The following is a 19,745-nucleotide window of genomic DNA, read 5'->3' on the forward strand; positions in this document are numbered from 1 at the left end:
AAGTTCAGGGAAATTGCTAATGTGTCAGTGATTGTGTGAAACTGTTCTGAAGGGTCACATGAAATACATATTCAAAGCCTTCAACGTGTGCCTACTATTTGACCTAAATATCTCATTTAATATTTTTCCAAAGAGAATAATTTAAGGGTCAAATGTTTTAGAGTATTTAGGATATTTACTGCAACATTGTTTATAATAGCAAAAAGGAAATACTAGAAAAAGCTTCAGTGTACAGCAGCAAATGGTTAAATATATAATATATTATCTATACAATAGCATGCAGTAGGTCTCTTAACTCCACTTAACACATTCACAAAACTCCCCAGGGTGCATCCCTCCCCGTTAGCCACCCCCCATCATGTCATACGTAGATATGCAAAATGCTGTATTGAAGGGCCAGGTAAATCTCAGTCAGGATGGCATTCCAGCATGGAGAGACAAGTTATTACAGTACAGCATATACTTGATTCCATGAGTCAAACTGCATGCTTCCAAGAGATAGTTGTGTTTGCTCCTGTGACTATTTCATGCTGGAGGTGCTTGTTGACACTGTGATTTCAATAAACATTACATAAACTAATATAAAAAATTGTTTGAGACAGGGTCTTTCTCTGTCACTCAGGCTGGAGTGCAGTGGTATGATCATAGCTCACTGCAGATTCAAACTCCTGGACTCAAGCAATCCACTCACCTCAGCCTCCTAACTAGGACTACAGGTGCACACCACCATGCTCGGATAATTTTTTAACTTTTTGTAGAGACAGGGTCTCACTATGTTTCCCAGGCTGGTCTCAAGCGATCCTCCCACCTCAGTCTCCCAAAGTGCTGACATTACAGGCATGAGCCACCACTGTGCCTGGCCTAAAAATTTTTTGTTAAAAATGTTTTCCACCGGCCGGGTGCAGTGGCTCACGCCTGTAATCCCAGCACTTTGGGAGGCCAAGGTAGGTGGATCACCTGAGGTCAGGAATTCGAGACCAGCCTGGCCAACATGGTGAAACCTCGTCTCTACTATACAAAAATTAGCCAGGCGTGGGGGCGGACACCTGTAATCCCAGCTACTCAGGAGGCTGAGGCAGGAGAATTGCTTGAACCCAGGAGGCAGAGGTTGCATTGAGCTGAGATCGTGCCACTGCACTCCAGCCGGGGTGACAGACTAAAACTCTGTCTTAAAAAAAAAAAAGCTTTCCACCTAATTCTGAGGCAGAGCCAAGTTTGTGAACACTAATGTAGAACCCACAGTAAATATTGCTTCCTTCTTGGGAGCACTTTTCCCAGAGATTATTTTTTTTTCTAAGTTACCTTCCTGTTGAAAAAGAAGCGGTCTTGGCTGATTTTTTGGGGGGTTTTGTTTTTTTTGAGATGGAGTCTCGCTCTGTCACCCAGGCTGGAGTGCAGTGGTACAATCTCGGCTCACTGCAAGCTCCGCCTCCCGGGTTCAAGCAATTCTCTGCCTCAGCCTCCCGTGTAGCTGGGATTACAGGCACCCACCACCACGCTCGGTTAATTTTTGTATTTTTAGTAGAAACGGGGTTTCACCATCTTGGCCAGGCTGGTCTTGAGCTCCTGACCTCATGATCCATCTACCTCGGCCTCCAAAGTGCTGGGATTACAGGTATAAGCTACCACGCCCTGCCACCTAGGAGGCAGATTAACGGGAATGCCTCCCTTGGGCTTCCTAGGTGACACTGTGATATTAGGTATGACCTCTCTTGCTCTATTCCTTGAAAGCAGTACAGGTACTGGTCAAGAGTGCCCTGGACCCACATTGCCTGGTTTTGAATCCCAGCACCTCCACATGTTACACGTCAGACCTCGAGCAAGTTACTTAAGCTCTCTTGTGCTTCAGTTTCCTGAATGGCCTAACCCTAAGAGGGGGTTACAGAACGTGCCTCATAGTGTTGATTGGAAGAAATAAAGGAGCTCAGACCTGCCAAGTGCTGAGGATGGTGCCTACCTAGCACATGGCAATGCTCCATAAACGTAAGCAGCTATTATTATTGTGGTTCCTATTTTTTAAATCAGATATATCCTGCCTAGCCACCAGCAGAATGTGCTAAATAGCTGTCCGGTGAATGAAAGAATGACCAAATGGTCCTGTGTTTTTCCTTATCTAGATCATCTCTACACACCTCCTCATGGTATGGTTTCAGACCCAAATCTTCCCACAAATCTTTACAGATGCAGTATCTTTTGTTAAATCCCTTCACCCCAACTTTTCATCTACCCTCTGACAACAAAAGTTGGGAAATAGAGGGAAGCAAAGGAATCATGTATGGCTGATGGGATTTAGACAGCACAGAGGAACTGGTTAAGTTTAAAGAATGTCATCCAAACACCCTGGCAGGAAACCTTGTATACTGACAGTTGCAACATGTGTAAGAAAAGAATGAATCCAATGGTATCCTCAATTATTTATTTTTGAGACAGAGTCTCATTCTGTCGCCCAGGCTGGAGTGCAGTGGTGTGATCTCAGCTCAATGCAACCTCCACCTGCTGGGTTCAAGCAATTCTCCTGCCTCATCCTCCCAAGTAGCTGGGGCTACAGGCACACGCCACCATACCCGGCTAATTTTTTGTATTTTTAGTAGAGATGGGGTTTCACCATGGTGGCCAGGATGGTCTTGATCTCCTGACCCTCATGATCCACCCGCCTCAGCCTCCCAAAGTGCTGGGATTATAGGAATGAGCCACCGCACCCAGTCTCTCAATTTTTTTTTTGTTTGTTTTTTTAGAAGATAGGAGGCAACATGGTAGGTTCATAATTTAAAAATTGTTTTGAAAGTATTTATTGTTTAATAATTCTTTCTCCCCTCAGCCCCATCTGGCCACTCTCTCTTTCTGCTTTTCTGATCATCCTAAAGGCTGAATACATCCTCCTCCTGTATGGAGGATAAGATGCAACACTCAAACCAATACACTCGATCAGGTCTTCATTAGATACCACGTCACTGTGGGTGGAGTGCTAGTTTTCAACAAATGTGGTGTTCCTAGGGTTCCAAAGGTAGTCCTTTCTCACGGTCGCTGGGCCACTCATGGAGTTGAAATGCCGCTGCCCATCTAAGTACAACATGGACTCTGAAACACAAGAGAGAACCCTGGAGAAACTTGTAACACCTTAGAAAGCCACCATATAAACACAAGACTACTTGGGAACACTGGGACAGAACAAGATGCATTGTTGGGCCAGGGGTGTGCCACATTCCCAAAGGAGCAGGCCATGACTCCTGTCCCCTTCCTTTGGCTGGATCAGTTTTTGACTACCAGTGGCTGCTTGCCTGCCTGGGGGCCACAGGCATCTTTGGTCTTCAGGGCTGCCAGATCTCAAAAGCAAAATCTCCTAAAGACATGCTCTTGTGCTGACAGGCATTAATACACTTCCTACAATTCAAAAGGAGAAAAATGTCCTTAGAAGTTCTTCCCTTTGTTAGGGACAAGCAATAATCACTACTTACCTCCATATGTTTTGGGGAAAACCAATGGCACTTCTTTTTCTGACATGAACGTGAAATGAAAGACATTGGTGGTTGTATGCTCCTTCTCCTGCAGGGACGCCACTTCACTGTGTACTCTGACTTGAATGTAATTATTCTGAGTAAAGCATACCTAACAGATTATAGACACTATAGTCAGTCAACTGCATTAGGAAGGGGAAAAAGACAGTCATAAGAGAAAACAGTGGCTTTTGGATATAGAAACTTCTAGGCTCAAATGAAAAAAAAAGTTGTATGTCAACTCTCATCACACACCTACCTGCGAAGAAAGAAAGAGCAATGAGCCAACCTCAACAGGTTTCTGAAACATGATGTCATCTACTGCTACCACAAACGGTCGAGAACCACTATTGGGGAGAAAGACAGAATTTGGGGTATACTACAAAATTCAGATGATCTCAATTTTTTTCCCTAACAACTAGCTGAAGCAAAATAACAATGAATGAAGAATAAACTTAGACAAGGGGGAAAAGATCCTACCAGTGAGGAATGGTAAGAGATGCCATCGTGAGCAGATTAGGGCCAAAATAACTGTATCTTTTCCCTCCTACATATCATCACTGTATTTTCTCAGTGGTTTTTCAAATGTATGAACTTACAAAGTCAGAAACAACCTTCTAAAATGAAGATCAAACTCAGCTGGTATCAGTGTGGTATTCATTTAAAAACATAACATATTCCCACACACACCCAGACTGGTCTGAAATGTTTCATTTCAGTGGGGTGATATAAATTGCTTCTCAGAAGTTAAGACTGCCTTACATATAACTCACCCGAAGCTACAGGCAGTAGCCCACCCAAGTTCATATGCTTTCCTCATAAGGAAACCACCAAAGATCCGATTGAAAATGTTCCGCTCCTACAGCACATAAATAAATATCAATGAATACAAACTTATGGCCACCTTTGTATACAGAACAGAGGAATTAACAATGCCACAGGACAAAGGCCAGTTTAAAGGTATGTCAAATCTTGGACAAATATCATGAATGGAAGCTATCCTATTCAGATTTCTCACTAAATTATAATACCTGAGGGTGGCAAATTTCCAAACTCTTCAGTTTTGAATTCTCCATCCACACCGCATTAGGGGGCAAAACTCGACTCCGAAAACTTATAGTCCTATACAAATGAATATTTATTAAACCCTGTTAATGCCATGGTTCTCTTGTTGAAAAGTAAAAACATTTGCAAGTCACTCCCAATACACTCAGACAATTGTGGCTCTAAAGAAGGCCAAGGTTTAGGCCAGGCACGGTGGCTCGTGCCTGTAATCCAGCACTTTGGGAGGCCAAGGCTGGCAGATCACCTGAGGTCAAGAGCTTGAGACCAGCCTGGCCAACATGGTGAAACCCCCGTCTCTACTAAAAATACAAAAAAAAAATTAGCTGGGCATGGTGACAGGCACCCGTAATCCCACCTACTTGGGAGGCTGAGATGGGAGAATTGCTTGAACCCGGGAGGCAGAGGTTGTAGTGAGCCAAGATCATGCCACTGCATTCCAGCCTGGGCGGCAGGGTAAGACTCCGTCTCAAAAAAAAAAAAAAAGATCGGGTGTGGTGGCTCACGCCTGTAATCCCAGCAGTTTGGGAGGCCGAGGCAGGCAGCCTGACCAATGTGGAAAAACCCCATCTCTACTAAAAATACAAAATTAGCCAGGCGTGGAGGTCCATGCCTGTAATCCCAGCCACTCAGAGGCTGAGGCAGGAGAATTGCTTGAACCCAGGAGGCAGAGGTTGTGGTGAGCTGAGATCATGCCATTGCACTCCGGCCTGGGTAGCAAGAAAGAAACTGTGTCTCAAAAAAAAAAAAAAAAAAAAAAGGCCAAGGTTTAAATGTTTTTCCAACGTGGAATCTCACCATCCTTACTTTGGATCCAGTGTGCTGAGAAACATCTCATGTATGGTGGTCCTCTCCTCAGCGCTGGGGGCCATTTTCAGTAACGACGTGGAACTGAAGGCAATTCTTCTCCCCTTGTTCACTGAAACATGGGAGAATAAGGAGCAATGATCAGGAGGGTCACACTACAGCACAGGGCGTTCTGGGGTGCCATTCAAAATCTCACTGAAAATTATACACATATCCAAGAGAAAACTGCAGAGGCCACATAAAACTCCCAGTGAGTCTTTGGTTCCACGTGGAAATTATATTGGTTCAGTGTGAGATCACTTGATATCATCCTGATCCAGAGCTCTGACCTGCAGTTATCCCATCAAGATGCATTTCTCACTTCATTAAAACAGAGAAAACAGGCCAGGTGCAGTGGCTCATGCCTGTAATCCCAACACTTTGGGAGGCTGAGGCAGGAGGATCACTTGAGCCCAGGAGTTCAAGACCAGCCTGGGCAACATAGTGAGACCCCTGTCTCTACAAAAAAAAAAAAAAAAATTTAATTAGCCAGGCATGGTGGCATGTGCCTACAGTCCTAGCTACTTGGGAGGCTGAGGTGGTGGATAGCTTGGGCCCAGGAGGTCGAGGCTACAATATAGTTCATTGCAGCCTCAAACTCCTGGACCCAAGCCCAACTCCAGCCTGGGCAACAGAGCAAAAACCCGTCTTTTAAAAAAAAAAAAAAAAAAAAAAAAAAAAACTGAGATAACAAATTACTTCACTTAGTAAATATTGTCTGATCAATAAAATCATTCAAAGGACTGCAAAGAACAAAGAATAGCATATTTTTAATTTCAATAAATTATTGGTATGAATAAGACATTTGGGTCAGGCACAGTGACTCACGCTTGTAATCCCAACACTTTGGGAGGCCAAGGCAGGCAGATCACAAGGTCAGGAGATCGAGACCATCCTGGCCAACATGGGGAAACCCCATCTCTACTAAAAATACAAAAATTAGCTGGGTGTGGTGGCACACACCTGTAGTCACAGCTACTCGGGAGGCTGAGGCAGAAGAATCGCTTGAACCCAGGAGGCAGAGGGTGCAGTGAGCCGAGATGGTACCACTGCACTCCAGCCTAGCGACACAGAGAGACTCCATCTCAAAAAAAAAAAAAAACAAACAAACAAAAGACATTTGACTGGTATGAAGAACCCATATAAAATCTTAAATAATCTCTTCTTCAGTGTAATTAATGTGCTTTTCAAATTTATTTTATTATAAACAAATTAATGTACATTCTCCTTGTCTAAAGAGCTCCTCTTCCTCCGGGCTTTCAAGGATGAGTGGATTTACAAATGCCGGCCTAAAAAGAAGAAAAAAATATATATAATTTAAGATACGCCATTATCTAATAAAACTTGAAGATGAACTTACTAGTTCATCTAATCACCTACTAGTTTTACTAATCACCTACTAGTCTTAAAGAATCTGCTTTTCATTTTGGGTAGTGCTTACTGCTTGCCTTACACGTGAACGCTGGAACAATTAGGGAAGCCTTACGGTTACAGCCTTAATTGCACACTAGAAACTTCACATTATAAAAAGGATAATGGCAATTGCGAAATGTTTAACCTGATTCTAATCATGAGGAAATAGTCAAATATAGGTTGTAGAACATTCCACAAGAAAACTGGCTTTAGGCCAGGCATGGTGGCTCACGTCTGTAATCCCAGCACTTTGTGAGGCCAAGCTGGGCGGATCACCTGAGGTTGGGAGTTCCAGACCAGCCTGACCAACATGGAGAAACCTGGTTTCTACTAAAAACACAAAATTAAGCCGGGCGTGGTGGCACATGCCTATAATCCCAGTTACTCGGGAGGCTGAGACAGGAGAATTGCTTGAACCTGGGAGGCGGAGGTTGTGATGAGCCGAGATCGTGCTACTGCACTCCAGCCTGGGCAACGAGCGAAACTCTGTCTCAAAAAAAGAAAGAAAAAAAGGGAAAGGAAAACTGGCTTGGACTCTTTAAAAATATCAATTTTTGAAAGACAGCAAATGGCACAGAGACTATTCAAAAGAAACAGGATAACCAAATGCAATATATAATCCTTGATGGATTGGGTCCTGAATCGGGGAGATAGCTATAAAGGACATTTTAGGGACAACTGGTGAAATCTGAATACGGATCACATATTAAATAATTGTATCACTGCTAAATTTCTCAGATACAATAAAGGCATTGAGGTTATGTAGAAATACCTGGTTCTTAGGAAATAGATGCTGAACTCCTGAATGGGTGAAGCAGTCTCAAACTTACTTTTCAATGATTCATGGGAAAAAATATGTAAATATGTGTATTTATAGAGAGAGGTTAAGAGAATAACGCAAATGTAATACAATTTAGGTGAAAGGCATTTGTTTGTTGCATTATTCTTTCTACTTTTCTGTAAGCATCAAATTTCTTGAAATAAAAAATAAGGGAAAAGGGATAATACTTCACCGTGGTAGAATCCAAAGATTTGATGAAACAACAATGGAAACAAAATAATTGAAACAGGCCGGGGGCAGTGGCTCACACTTGTAATCCCAGCACTTTGGGAGGCCAAGGCAGGTGGATCACCTAAGGTCAGGAGTTCGAGACCAGCCTGGTCAACGCGGTGAAACCCCATGTCTACTAAAAATACAAAAATTAGCTGGGTGTGGTGGTGGGTGCCTGTAATCCCAGCTACTAGGGAGGCTGAGGCAGGAGAATCACTTGAACCCAGGAGGCAGAGGTTGCGGTGAGCCGAGATTGCACCATTGCACTCCAGCCTGGGCAACAAGAGCCAACCTCTGTCTTGAAAACAAAAAAACAAAAGAATTGAAACAACAGCTTGGAAAAGTGACATGCATCAGCTGGGAGTGAAACTTGCAGCAATGGCCTCAGTGCTTGAATAGAAGCCCCAGGCCAGTCACTGGCCACAGCAGGTCAGCTGGGGCTGGCAGGAAGGGCCAGAGTAGATGGGTGTTATTCTTCCTTCAGATCACTAAGTGACCAACATATTTTCCTATCTTAATTTGACTTTCCAAGTCAGCTTTCCATGCAGCAGCAAAGATTTTTCACTGCAGACTCCTAAATCAAGTTTCTAATACAAACGAGATTTCCCATAGGCCACTGAACTCTGTCCTGTGCAAAGAGCAATTCCTCCCACCCCAGCTCTACCCACACAATTAGTTTTTCTCAGTTTGGGTGTAACTGTTGTTAGAAACCAATAATTCAATTGAAGAGAAAAAAAGATGACGTAAAGTAAGTTGAAGTCTATATGGTTAAATCTGACTTGAAAATGACCATGAGGCTTTTTTTTGAGGCAGGGTCTTGCTCTGTCGCCCAGGCTGGAGTGCAGTGGTACAACCTTGGCTTACTACAACCTCCGCTTCCCGGGTTAAAGTGATCCTCCCACCTCAGCCTCCCACATCGTCTGGGACTACAGACACATGCTACCACACCTGGCTAATTTTTTGTACTTTTAGTACAGATGGGGATTCGCCATGTTGCCCAGGCTGGTCTCAAACTCCTGGGCTCAAGTGATCTGCCCACCTTGGCCTCCCAAAGTGCTGGGATTACAGGCATGAGACGCCACATCCAGCCTTCACGAGGCTTTTTGTTTGTTTAAAATATATCCTAGCTCTGTCCACTGAAAAGGCCTAGAAACAATAACAAACTAGTAACAATGTACTGTTCTAGTGCCCAGATTTTGAGGTCTAAATACCAGTTCCCACTAAAAGAAACCCCAGAACTACTTGGAGAAATGGATGACACCAGGCCTGAGGCAGGAAATATGTAGGATGAGCCCAAGACATCTTGTGTCAGAGAGCAGGAAGGTATCAAAGAGACAGGTGGAAAGGAGCCAGCTTAGAGGAACTCCCACGGCCCAAAGATGGTACACTTGGAGCATCAAGAGAAACGATGGCTGCAATTTATTGAAATACATAAAACATATTAAAACCATGAATTCATAATGATACTGTTCTGGCAGGACAGTGGCTCACGCCTATAATCCTAGCACTTTGGGAGGCCGAGGCGAGAAGATCACTTGAGCTCAGGATTTTGAGATCAGTCTGGCCAACATGGCAAAACCCCATCACTACAAAAGGTTTAAAAATTAGCTTGGCAACTACTCAGGAGGCTGAAGCCAAAGAATCGCTTGGACCGGGAGGTGGAGGTTGCAGTGAGCCAAGATTGTGCCACTGCACTCCAGCCTGGGTAACAAGAATGAAACTCCATCTCAAAAAGAAAGAAAGAAAAAAAATTAGCTGGGCATGGTGGTATGCGCCTGTGGTCCCAGCTACTCAGGAGGCTGAAGCAGAAGGATTGCTTGAGCACAGGAGGCCCAGGCTGCAGTGAGCAGTGCTCATGACACTGCACTCCAGCCTGGACAGAAGAGCAAAACCTCATCTCAAAAAAAAAAAAAAAAAATGGGGCTGGGCGTGATGGCTCACGCCTGTTATCTCAGCACTTTGGAATGCCTAGGTGGGCAGATCACTTGAGGTCAGGAGTTTGAGGCCAGCCCGGCCAACATGGTGAAACCCCGTCTCTACTATAAATACAAAGCAAATCAGCCAAGCATAGTGGTGCATGCCTGCAGTCCCAGCTACTCGGGAGGCAGAGGCAGGCGAATCTCTTCAACCCAGGAGACAGAGGCTACAGTGAGCCGAGATCGCGCCACTGCACTCCAGCATGGGTGACCAAGCGAGACTCCATCTCAAAAACACATACACACAGAAAAACAAAACAAAAAAAAAAAAAAAGAAATTTAAAAACATGATACTTTTCTAAAAAGCTAAAAAACTGGGAAAGGCATGTCATCACCAGCTAGTGAACTAACTCCTTATTCTGAAAACATGTAAATAAAAGAATGAAGCATTGATCCTAACTCTCCATTTCAAACCCAATTGCCCTAGTTGTTAAGGGAAAGCTCTTCTTTACAGAATTCCAGCTGATAAATGTAGAAGGAATGACAAAATTTGAGAATTACTCTAAACCGCCTCATGATAGTAATTAAAGCAATGATCAGCAGTGGACGTCGAAAGCGCTGGAAAAAGACTGATGGGAAACTCAGCTATTTGCAGGATGACAAAGGAAACCCCTGTAGATTGTTGCTGATCAGAAGAGGAAAAACTGAACTTCACAAAGAAGAGATTAGGCTGTAACTGCTTGAACCCCCACACCAATCTTAGCATCACTGTGAGTGGGACAACTTGTACCTCCTGATATGATGCAACATGAGATATGAGATATACAGCATCACCTAGGTAGTACTCTCGCCAAATATGCTCAACCAAAATCTAATACAAGGCTTTAGATCTAACTTCAGTTTAGAGAAATTACTAGGGATAGAGAAAAACAAGACCAAAAAACAAACCAACCAACCACCATGAGAAAGCAATAAGACAAATCCAGAAAGTGGGACACTATTTAGAACAAATGATCCAGCCTCTCAACGAGTGAATAAGAAACAATAGGGGAAGACACACCTGTTCTGGATTAAAAAAGATTTAAGAGATTGCACAGCTCAGCTGGGCACGGTGGCTCACGCCTGTAATCTCAACACTTTGGGAGGCTGAGGTGGGTGGATCACTTGAGGTCGGGAGTTCAAGACCAGCCTGGGCAACATGGTGAAACCCACATCTCTACTAAAAATTAGCCAGGCATAGTGGCACACTCCTGTAATCCCAGCTACTCAGGAGGCTGAGGCAGGAGAATCGCTCAAACCCGGGAGGCGGAGGTTGCAGTGAATCGAGATCCCACCATTGCACTCCAGCCTGGGCAACAAGAGCAAAATTCCATCTAAAAAAAAAAAGGATAATATTCTCTTAAGTAACTACATTATTATTGTCATGCCTAACAAAAATAGTAAGTCCTTAATATATTCTAATATTAATTCATATCCAGTTTTCTCCAAATATATTTTGAATGATTTGTTCAAATCAGGATCCAAATATGGTCCACATATTACATTTTATTTTTATGCCTGTAAGTCTGTTTTTTTTTTTTTTTTGGTAACAGCTTTATTGAGGTATAATTTGCATACCACACAATTCACCCATTGAAAGTGTACAATTTAATGGTTTTTAGTGTATTCACAGAATTGTGCAACATCTCTTTTTGTTGTTGTTGTTGTTTTGAGGTAGAGTCTCGCTCTGTTGCCCAGGCTGGAGTGCAATGGTGCAATCTCGGCTCACTGCAACTTCCACCTCCCAGATTCAAATGATTCTCGTGCCTCAGCCTCCCCAGTAGCTGGGATCATAGGCGCGTGCCACCACGCCCAGCTGATTTTTGTGTTTTTAGTAGAGGTGGAGTTTCACCATGTTGGCCAGGCTGATCTCAAACTCCTGACCTCAAGTGATCCACCAGCCTTGGCCTCCCAAAGTGCTGGGATTACAGGCATGAGCTACCTCGCCTGGCCTGAGAATATTCTTATTTTTTAAAAGATGCCTAAAGTATTTAAGAGTGAAATGTCATTATGTCTGGGATTTGCCTTAAAATATAAATTTTCTTTAAACAACAGATGAAACAAGAATGGCCAAAATATTGCAATTAAAACTGTAAAGTCCAAATGACAGGTATATGGACATTCATTATAGTCTTCTCTCTAGGCTTATGTATCTTTGAAATTCTTCAAAATAAAGAATTATGAAAAAATAGCAATTACCCTTTATTTTCAGAATCACGAGCCACCATTACAAATGTTGCATCCAAAACAGGACAAAATTCATCACCATGTAACTAAAGAACAAAGGAAAGAAAATGTACATATGAGAAATAGATTGATCGGGAAGACCTGTCACAACTCTAACAGATAGTATGTATGTGGGCCGGGCGCAGTCGCTCACGCCTATAATCCCAGCACTTTGGGAGGCCAAGGTGGGAGATCCCTTGAGGCCAGGAGTTTGAGACCAGCCTGGTCAATATGGCAAAACCCCGTCTCTACTAAATAATACAGAAATTAGCAGGGTGTGGTGGCACATGCCTCTAATCCCAGCTACTCAGGAGACTGAGGCATGAGAACGGCTTGAACCCAGGAGACCAAGGTTGCAGTGAGCCAAGATTGCAGGCCTCCGTCTCAAAAACAAAAAAAAAAAAAGAAAAGAAAAGAAAAAAAAAGAGAGGGAGAGAGAAAGCCTGAAACTGGAAAAAGAGGAGAAGCATGCTCATTAACCATCATCTGCTAAGGGCCTACCCTGAGCCAGGCGCAGCACTAGGCTCTGGGAATGGCAGAATGACAAAGGAGCCTGTGGCCTAGCAGAGGAGAAAAAAACCTCAAAGCCCAAACAGGGGGCTGGGCATGGTACCTCACACCTATAATCCCAGCATTTTGAGAGGCCTAGATGGGAAGATCGCCTGAGACCAGGAGTGCAAGACCAACCTAGGCAACATAGCGAGACCTGGTCTCTAACTAAAAATAAAAATTAAAAATTAGCCAGGCATGGTGGTGCATGCCTGTAGTACCAGCTAGTTGGGAAGCTGAGGCAGGAGGATCCCTTGAGCCCAGGAGTTCGAGGATGCACTGAGCTATGATCACGCCCCTGCATTGTAGCCCGGGTGACAGAAAACATCCCATCTGCAAAACAAAACAAACAAAATGCAAACAGTATACTGCGTGAGATGGGCTGCTGGCATGGAGTTTGGAACTGTGCAAGACTGGGACCCAAAGGCAAGGGTCACAGAGGGTATCATAAGCGTTTAATTTGCCTGCTTCCCTCAGAATCTGAGCTTCTTGCAGGGCGTACCTGTCCTCCTGATGGCACACCTACCCAAGCGGACCTCTCATCATGCTCACAAACACTAGTATGTTCCAGGGAACTGCAGTGTGCCAACCACTAGCACATGTTTATGCCTCCGTAGCTGGGCACAGGAGCTCCCATAAAGAGGTAAAATCAAAGATGATTATGTGGGTTAAGTTAAATGCAGGTAGAGTATCTCTAATCCAAAAATAAAAAATACTCCAAAATCCAAAACTTTTCAAGCACTGACATGACACTCAAAGGAAATGCTCATTGGAGGAGCATTTCAAGATTTTGAACTCTGGGATTAGCAATGCTCGACCAGTAAATACAAATATTCTGAAATCAGAAACACTTCTGGTCCCAGGCATTTCAGATAAGGAATACTCAACCTGTATTTACAATGCACAGGCCTCTGAGGTTTTAAGATGTTTCTTCCCCGCCCCCACCCCATCCCCAGGAAGAGGGTCTCACTCTGTCACCCAGGTTGGAGTACAGTGGCACGATCATGTCTCACTGCAGTCTCAACCTCATGGGCTCAAGTAATCCTCCCGCTTCAGCCTCCTGAGTAGCTGACACTACAGGCGTGCACCACCACACCCAGCTAATTTTTGTAGAGATGGGGTTTTGCCATGTTACCCAGGCTGGTCTTGACCTCCTGAACTCAAGCAATCTGCCAGCCTCAGCCTCCCAAAATGCTGGGATTACAGGCATAAGCCACCATGCCTGGGCCTTAAGATGTTTCTTTATCCCCTAGAAGTCTGTACTTCCAGGAAAGTCATACCATAAAGTAATGAGAGAAGCTATTTATAACCTGAGAGTATATTCGGTTCCCTCCTCAACAAATGATACAAGCCTCATCACTACTACCTACTCAGGCCCTTATCACCTTCCCCCTCAATTGTAGGAACAGTCTCACCAATCTCATTATGCCTTTGCCCTATTCAAACATTTCAATAGTTCCTCTTTTCTTCCACCAGCACCTGGGCTAATCCTGTTAGCGTGGCATATAAAGCCCTCCACAACAGAGCCCAGGATTCTTCTCCAGTTGTTCACCAAATACTGTGCTCATACCTGCACCTTTTTCTCTAGCCATAGCTAACTAACCAACCGAGAGGGATAGAGCAGGCTATTGACTGCCTCCTGTCTATCTTTACCTGATGCCTTCCTTAGCAGCCTCATTCTTCATGACACTCCTCCCCTCCCCCATCCCTATTCCCCAGATTTTCTTTCCCTCCTTCATTCAGCCCCCTTAATAGAAAGAGTCCTCTCTTGACAGTGGTTCTCAATGTAAGAGAAGTAGATATGACTCTAATAGGGGGCATTTGAAAAATACAGAGTGGTTTTGGTTGTCACGTAACTTGGGGGGCATTACTGTGGAGAGGGGTAACCAGGGAGCTAAATCCCTCATAACGCAGGGGACAGGCCTGCAGAACAATGAATGCTTCCACCAGAAATGCCAACAGTGTCCCTGTTGAAAAATAATGCATAACAATATACCATATGATAATCATTTGTTTATGTGGCTGTCTCCCTACTGCACCGTGAGCTCCTGGAGGACAAAGACCATTTTCCTCCAGTTATACCCCTAGTATTTAGCACAAAGACTGGCAGATAGCAGATACCTGATCAGTATTTGCCAATGAATGAAGGAGGCAGGTTCTAGGCACTACTAGAATATCAACTCCAAGAGAATGGAACTTTATCTGTTTTGCTCACTGCTGTATGTCTGGCACAGGACAGGCACTCAATAAATGATTGCTAAATGAATGTGAAATGAATGGATGTCAGGAAGTGAGCTAGGTGACTCAAACCCAGGTCCTATCGTTGAGGAGTAGAGTCCACAGTGGAAGAGAAAAGAATGTTCATGCACAGCTCTGTAGGAGACTAGCAGGTGCCAGGAGAGTGAGTCAGAGAGATGGTATTGAGGAAGGAGGCCTGGGGAAGGAACAGGTGTTACATGATGGGAGAATAAGGAAAGGGATTGAGCATGAAGTTATCCTGGAGCACAGGGAGAATGTGGATACAAAGCCAGAGCACGAGAATTTCAGGCAAAGGAAAAAGCACCAGCAATGATACTCATTCACTCACTCCCAGCTGAATATCCCTTATCCAAAATGCTTGGGACCAGAAGTGTTCTGTATTTCAGACTATTTTGGAGTTTTGGATTTGGAATGTTTGCCTTCAATACTCACAGGTTGAACATTCCAAACCCAACGAGCATTTCCTTTGGGCATCATGTCAGTGCTCAAAAAGTCAGATTTTGGAGCATTTCAGATTTCAGAGTTGCAATGTTCAACCTATATGTAAATTATGGTTTACTATCATGAACACCCACTAGTGCCAACCACTAGAACGCAAAGATGAATAACTCCCTATTCTTACGATGCTTGAAGGCCAGTGGTGAGCATTAAGAAGGTATATAAATGATAAGTCAAAGGGAATATAGTTGGAAACGTAGGCTGGGACTAGTTTATGAAGCCCCTTGGGTCCTAATTAATCAAAGGAGTTTTGTTTTTTGTTTGAGATGGGGTCTCACTCTGTCACCCAGGTTGGAGTACAGTGGCGCAATCTCAGCTCACTGCAACCTCCACCTCCCAGCCCCAAGTGATCCTCCCACCTTAGCCTCCCAAGTGGCTGGGATCACAGGCGCACGCCACCACACCGGCTAATTTTTTGTACTTTTTTTTTTTTTTTTTTTTTTTGAGATGGAGTCTCACTCTGTCGCTGAGGCTGGAAGGCAGTGGCACGATCTCGGCTCACTGAAACCTCCGCCTCCCAGATTCAAGCGATTCTTCTGCCTCAGCCTCCCCAGTAGCTAGGACTACAGGCATGTGCCACCACCCCCAGCTGATTTTTGTATTTTTAATAGAGATGGGGTTTCACCATATTGGCCAGGCTGGTCTCAAACTCTTGACCTCATGATTCGCCTGCCTTAGTCTCCCAAAGTGTTGGAATTACAGGCATGAGCCACCATGCCCAGGCAATTTTTTGTACTTTTTGTAGAGACAGGATTTCACCATGTTGCTCAGGCTGGTCTTGAACTCCTGAACTCAAGAGATCCACCTGCCTCGGCCTCCCAAAGTCCTGGGATTGGAGCCGTAAGCCACTGTGCCTGGGCCAGTCAAAGGGGTTTAGACTTTAATCCACAGATAATGAACGGTCACTGAAGGTTTCTGAGAAGGGAAGTGACCTGATTCAAGATCAGCTTTGGAAGACTTATGCGGTAAAAATGCATGAAATTAACAGAGAGCGGTCAGGCTAGAGAAAGTCAGGTTAATTAAAAGACCGTTAAGGCACTCACACAAGAGGCAGTGAGGACTTGAATAAAACACAGGGCCAAAAGGATGTGGGGAGAAAGAATTCTGGTGAGTTGCTGTGGGTGATGAATTTGCAAGACCTGGCAAAAGGCTGCATGGGAAAGGGAAAAATTAAAGCTGTCACAAAGGTCTGGAGCTGGAGGAAACAGGAGGCTGGCAAAGGGGAGACTGGAGGAGGATGAGAATTGGAGCCATTCAGTTTGGAACGTACTGTTTATTGGAACTTGAGGTAGCAACAGCACGTCTAGGTGAAGAAATTAAGGAGCACTCAGAAAAGTGGGTATGAAGGTCAAGCCCAAAATAGAAATTTGAGGCCACCTCAACAGTATTTATAATAAATTAATATTATTGCCAGGCTGGGGGCGGTGGCCCATGCCTGTAATCCCAGCACTTTGGGAGGCCGAGGCAGGCAGATCACTTGAGGTCAGGAGTTCGAGACCAGCCTGGCCAACATGGTGAAACCCCGTCTCTATAAAAAATACAAAAACTAGCCAGGCATGGTGGTGTGCACTTGTAAGCCCAGCTACTAGGGAGGCTGAGACAGAAGAATCGCTTGAACCTGGGAGGCAGAGGCTGCAGTGAGCCGAGATCGTGCCACTGCACTCCAGCCTGGGTGACAGAACGAGACCCTGTCTCAAAAAAAAAAAAAAAAAAAATTCCAACAGTGGTTACTGCGTAATCGGCACCGTAGCAAGTACTTCACATGAATGGGTTTTTTGCAATTTCCCTTTCCACAACCATGTAACGTGGTGCTGTTACTAGTTTCATGTTACATTGGAGAACACAGAGGCTCAGAGAGGTGGTTTCCCCACAGCCACATGACTAGGAAGGAGCAGCGCTGGGATTAGAACTTAAATCTATGCAAACCAGAGGTAGAGTGCTTATCCCCACATCACTTCTCTGCAATAAAAAAGATCACTCAAGTCATAAGTGATTAGTCAAACAGCCAGTGAAGAATGCAAATTTAAAACAAAAGTGTTTGTCTGACACCAATTTCCACTGGTTCTCTCTCAATAATTCCTATATCACTTTTTCAAACTATTTGTCCAAGATTCAAATTGTCAAGGTTCCCTAAAAGGCAGGTCCTGTGCCAGGAATCTGCTGTGCATGGCACGACACTGAGCAGACTAGGAATTAACCAAGAATTTTTTTTTTTTTTTTTTTTTTTTTTTTTTTTTGAGACAGAGTCTTGCTCTGTCGCCCAGGCTGGAGTGCAGTGGCGCGATCTCAGCTCACTGCAAGCTCCGCCTCCCAGGTTCACGCCATCCTCCTGCCTCAGCCTCCCGAGTAGCTGGGACTACAGGCGCCCGCCACCACACCCCAGCTAACTTTTTTGTATTTTTAGTAGAGACAGGGTTTCACCATGTTAGCCAGGATGGTCTCGATCTCCTGACCTCGTGGTCCACCCACCTCGGCCTCCCAAAGTACTGGGATTACAGGCATGAGCCACCCTGCCTGGCCAGTCATTCTTAAATAAGTTTTCCACAACGAAATCTTGGACATACACTAAATCATTTTATTTCTGTGTTGTTATCCTCTTTGAGGTACTTTTTCTTGCCAAATTTCTTCATTTGTTTGTAATAGCTATTCTGAGTTTTACTCATCAGATGAGCTGTTCCTAACTACTGTAATAGCTCAAATGACTGTTAAGGGTCCAATTGTGTTCCCCAAAAAGACACGTGGAAATCCTAACCCCCGTAACTGTGAATGTGACTGTATTTGGAAATAGGGTCATTGCAGACATAATTAGGTAAAATGAGGTCATGCTGGAGTAGGGTGGGCCCTTAACCCAGTATGATTAGCGGCATCCTGACAAGAGACACCAGAGAGATAGACACACGAGAGAACACCATGTGATGGCGGAGGCAGAGACTGAATGAAGTGCTACAGCTGGAAGTGAAGGAACACCAGGGATCGCCAGCAAACCACCAGAAGCAAGAAACAGACAAGGAAGGTTTCTCTCTTACAGGTTTTAGAGAGAGCATGACTCTGCTGACATCCTGATTTTGGATTAGTAGCCTCCAAACTGTGAGTCAATAAATTTTCTGGTTTTATGCCACCAGTTTATGGTACTTTGTGGTACCGCTGCCCCTTGGAATCCACACAGGATTGGTTCCAGAACTCCCCACCACCACCCGCCAATACCAAAATCCACAGATGCTCAACTCCCCTATATAAGATGGTGTCGTATTTACATAAGACCTATGCACCTCCTCCTGTATACTTTAAATCATCTCTGGATTACTTACAATACCTAATACAATATAAATGCCATATAGATAGCTGTTTGAAGGCCAGCCATGGTGGCTCATGCCTGTAATCCCAGCACTTTGGGAGGCTAAGGTGGGAGGATCACATGAGGCTGGAAGTTCAAGACCAGCCTGGGCAACATGGCGAAACTCCATCTCTATTTCTCTATTTTTAATTTTTTTTCTTTTTTTGAGATGAGTCTCACTCTGTCACCCAGGCTGGAGTGCAGTGGCGTAATCTCGGCTCACTACAACCTCCACCTCCTGGGTTCAAGCGGTTCTCGTCCCTCAGCCTCCTAAGTAGCTGGGATTACAGGCGTGCACCAACATGCCTGGCTGATTTTTGTATTTTTTAAATAGAGACAGGGTTTCACCATGTTGGCCAGGCTGGTCTCAAACTCCTGGCCTCAAGTGATCTGCCCACCTCAGCCTCCCAAAGTGGTGGGATTACAGGCGTGAGCCACTGCACCCAGCCCCATCTCTATTTTTTTTAAAAAAAACGGTTGTTATACTGTATTGTGTTTTATTTATATTATTTTTCATTGTTTTTTTCCAAACATTTTCAATCCATGGTTGGTTGAATCTGTGGACGTGAAACCTACAGACACAGAGGGCCAACTGTACAGCAATCCTGGGAAATGAATACAGTAATCAATTCCATTCACTCCTACCATAACAACTTCTGTGAAATTCTCCTGGGCAGAACCAGAAATAAACACCTTAACGTGGAGCTGTATATGATTAGAAAGTAATAAATATTAAACATAAACACCAAATAGTATTTCAAGCTTTGTCCACAAGGAGGATATTAATAACCCACCATCCGTATGACATGAGCTTTCAACTGTTTTTCTAGAAGCAGTAAGCGACATACCTGTACATAGGTGAATAAGCTTTTCCTGCATGGAGACTAGCTGGTTTTATGTAAACAGTGGACAATCTTCAGGCGCATATTTACCTGGAACATTTGCATCTTCACTTCCATGGATGTCTTCCCGACCCAGCTAACATGGCCACTGAACTTAATGTCCTGTTCTGGGCTCAAGCTCTTCTTACACATATCTGCAAAACAGAAGTTAATCGG

The 19,745-nt window shown here is 44.2% G+C and overlaps 1 protein-coding gene across 2 annotated transcripts in view; it reads right to left on the minus strand.

Moving 5' to 3' along the window:
• Positions 1-2,402: 2,402 nt before the first annotated feature.
• Positions 2,403-19,745, minus strand: part of ACOT9 (acyl-CoA thioesterase 9) — a 39,173-nt gene continuing 21,830 nt past the window's right edge. For both annotated transcript variants that reach the window (XM_015127098.3, XM_015127097.3), the window contains 9 exons: positions 19,620-19,723; positions 12,021-12,094; positions 6,624-6,691; positions 5,364-5,475; positions 4,526-4,616; positions 4,268-4,353; positions 3,754-3,841; positions 3,456-3,606; positions 2,403-3,078 (listed from right to left, as the gene is read on the minus strand). In XM_015127098.3, the coding sequence (XP_014982584.1) occupies positions 2,966-3,078; positions 3,456-3,606; positions 3,754-3,841; positions 4,268-4,353; positions 4,526-4,616; positions 5,364-5,475; positions 6,624-6,691; positions 12,021-12,094; positions 19,620-19,723 (887 nt within the window). In that variant the 3' untranslated portion in view covers positions 2,403-2,965. The remainder of the gene's footprint in view (positions 3,079-3,455; positions 3,607-3,753; positions 3,842-4,267; positions 4,354-4,525; positions 4,617-5,363; positions 5,476-6,623; positions 6,692-12,020; positions 12,095-19,619; positions 19,724-19,745) is intronic.

The sequence above is a fragment of the Macaca mulatta genome, chromosome X (assembly GCF_049350105.2).
Source record: "Macaca mulatta isolate MMU2019108-1 chromosome X, T2T-MMU8v2.0, whole genome shotgun sequence".
NCBI lineage: Eukaryota > Metazoa > Chordata > Mammalia > Primates > Cercopithecidae > Macaca > Macaca mulatta.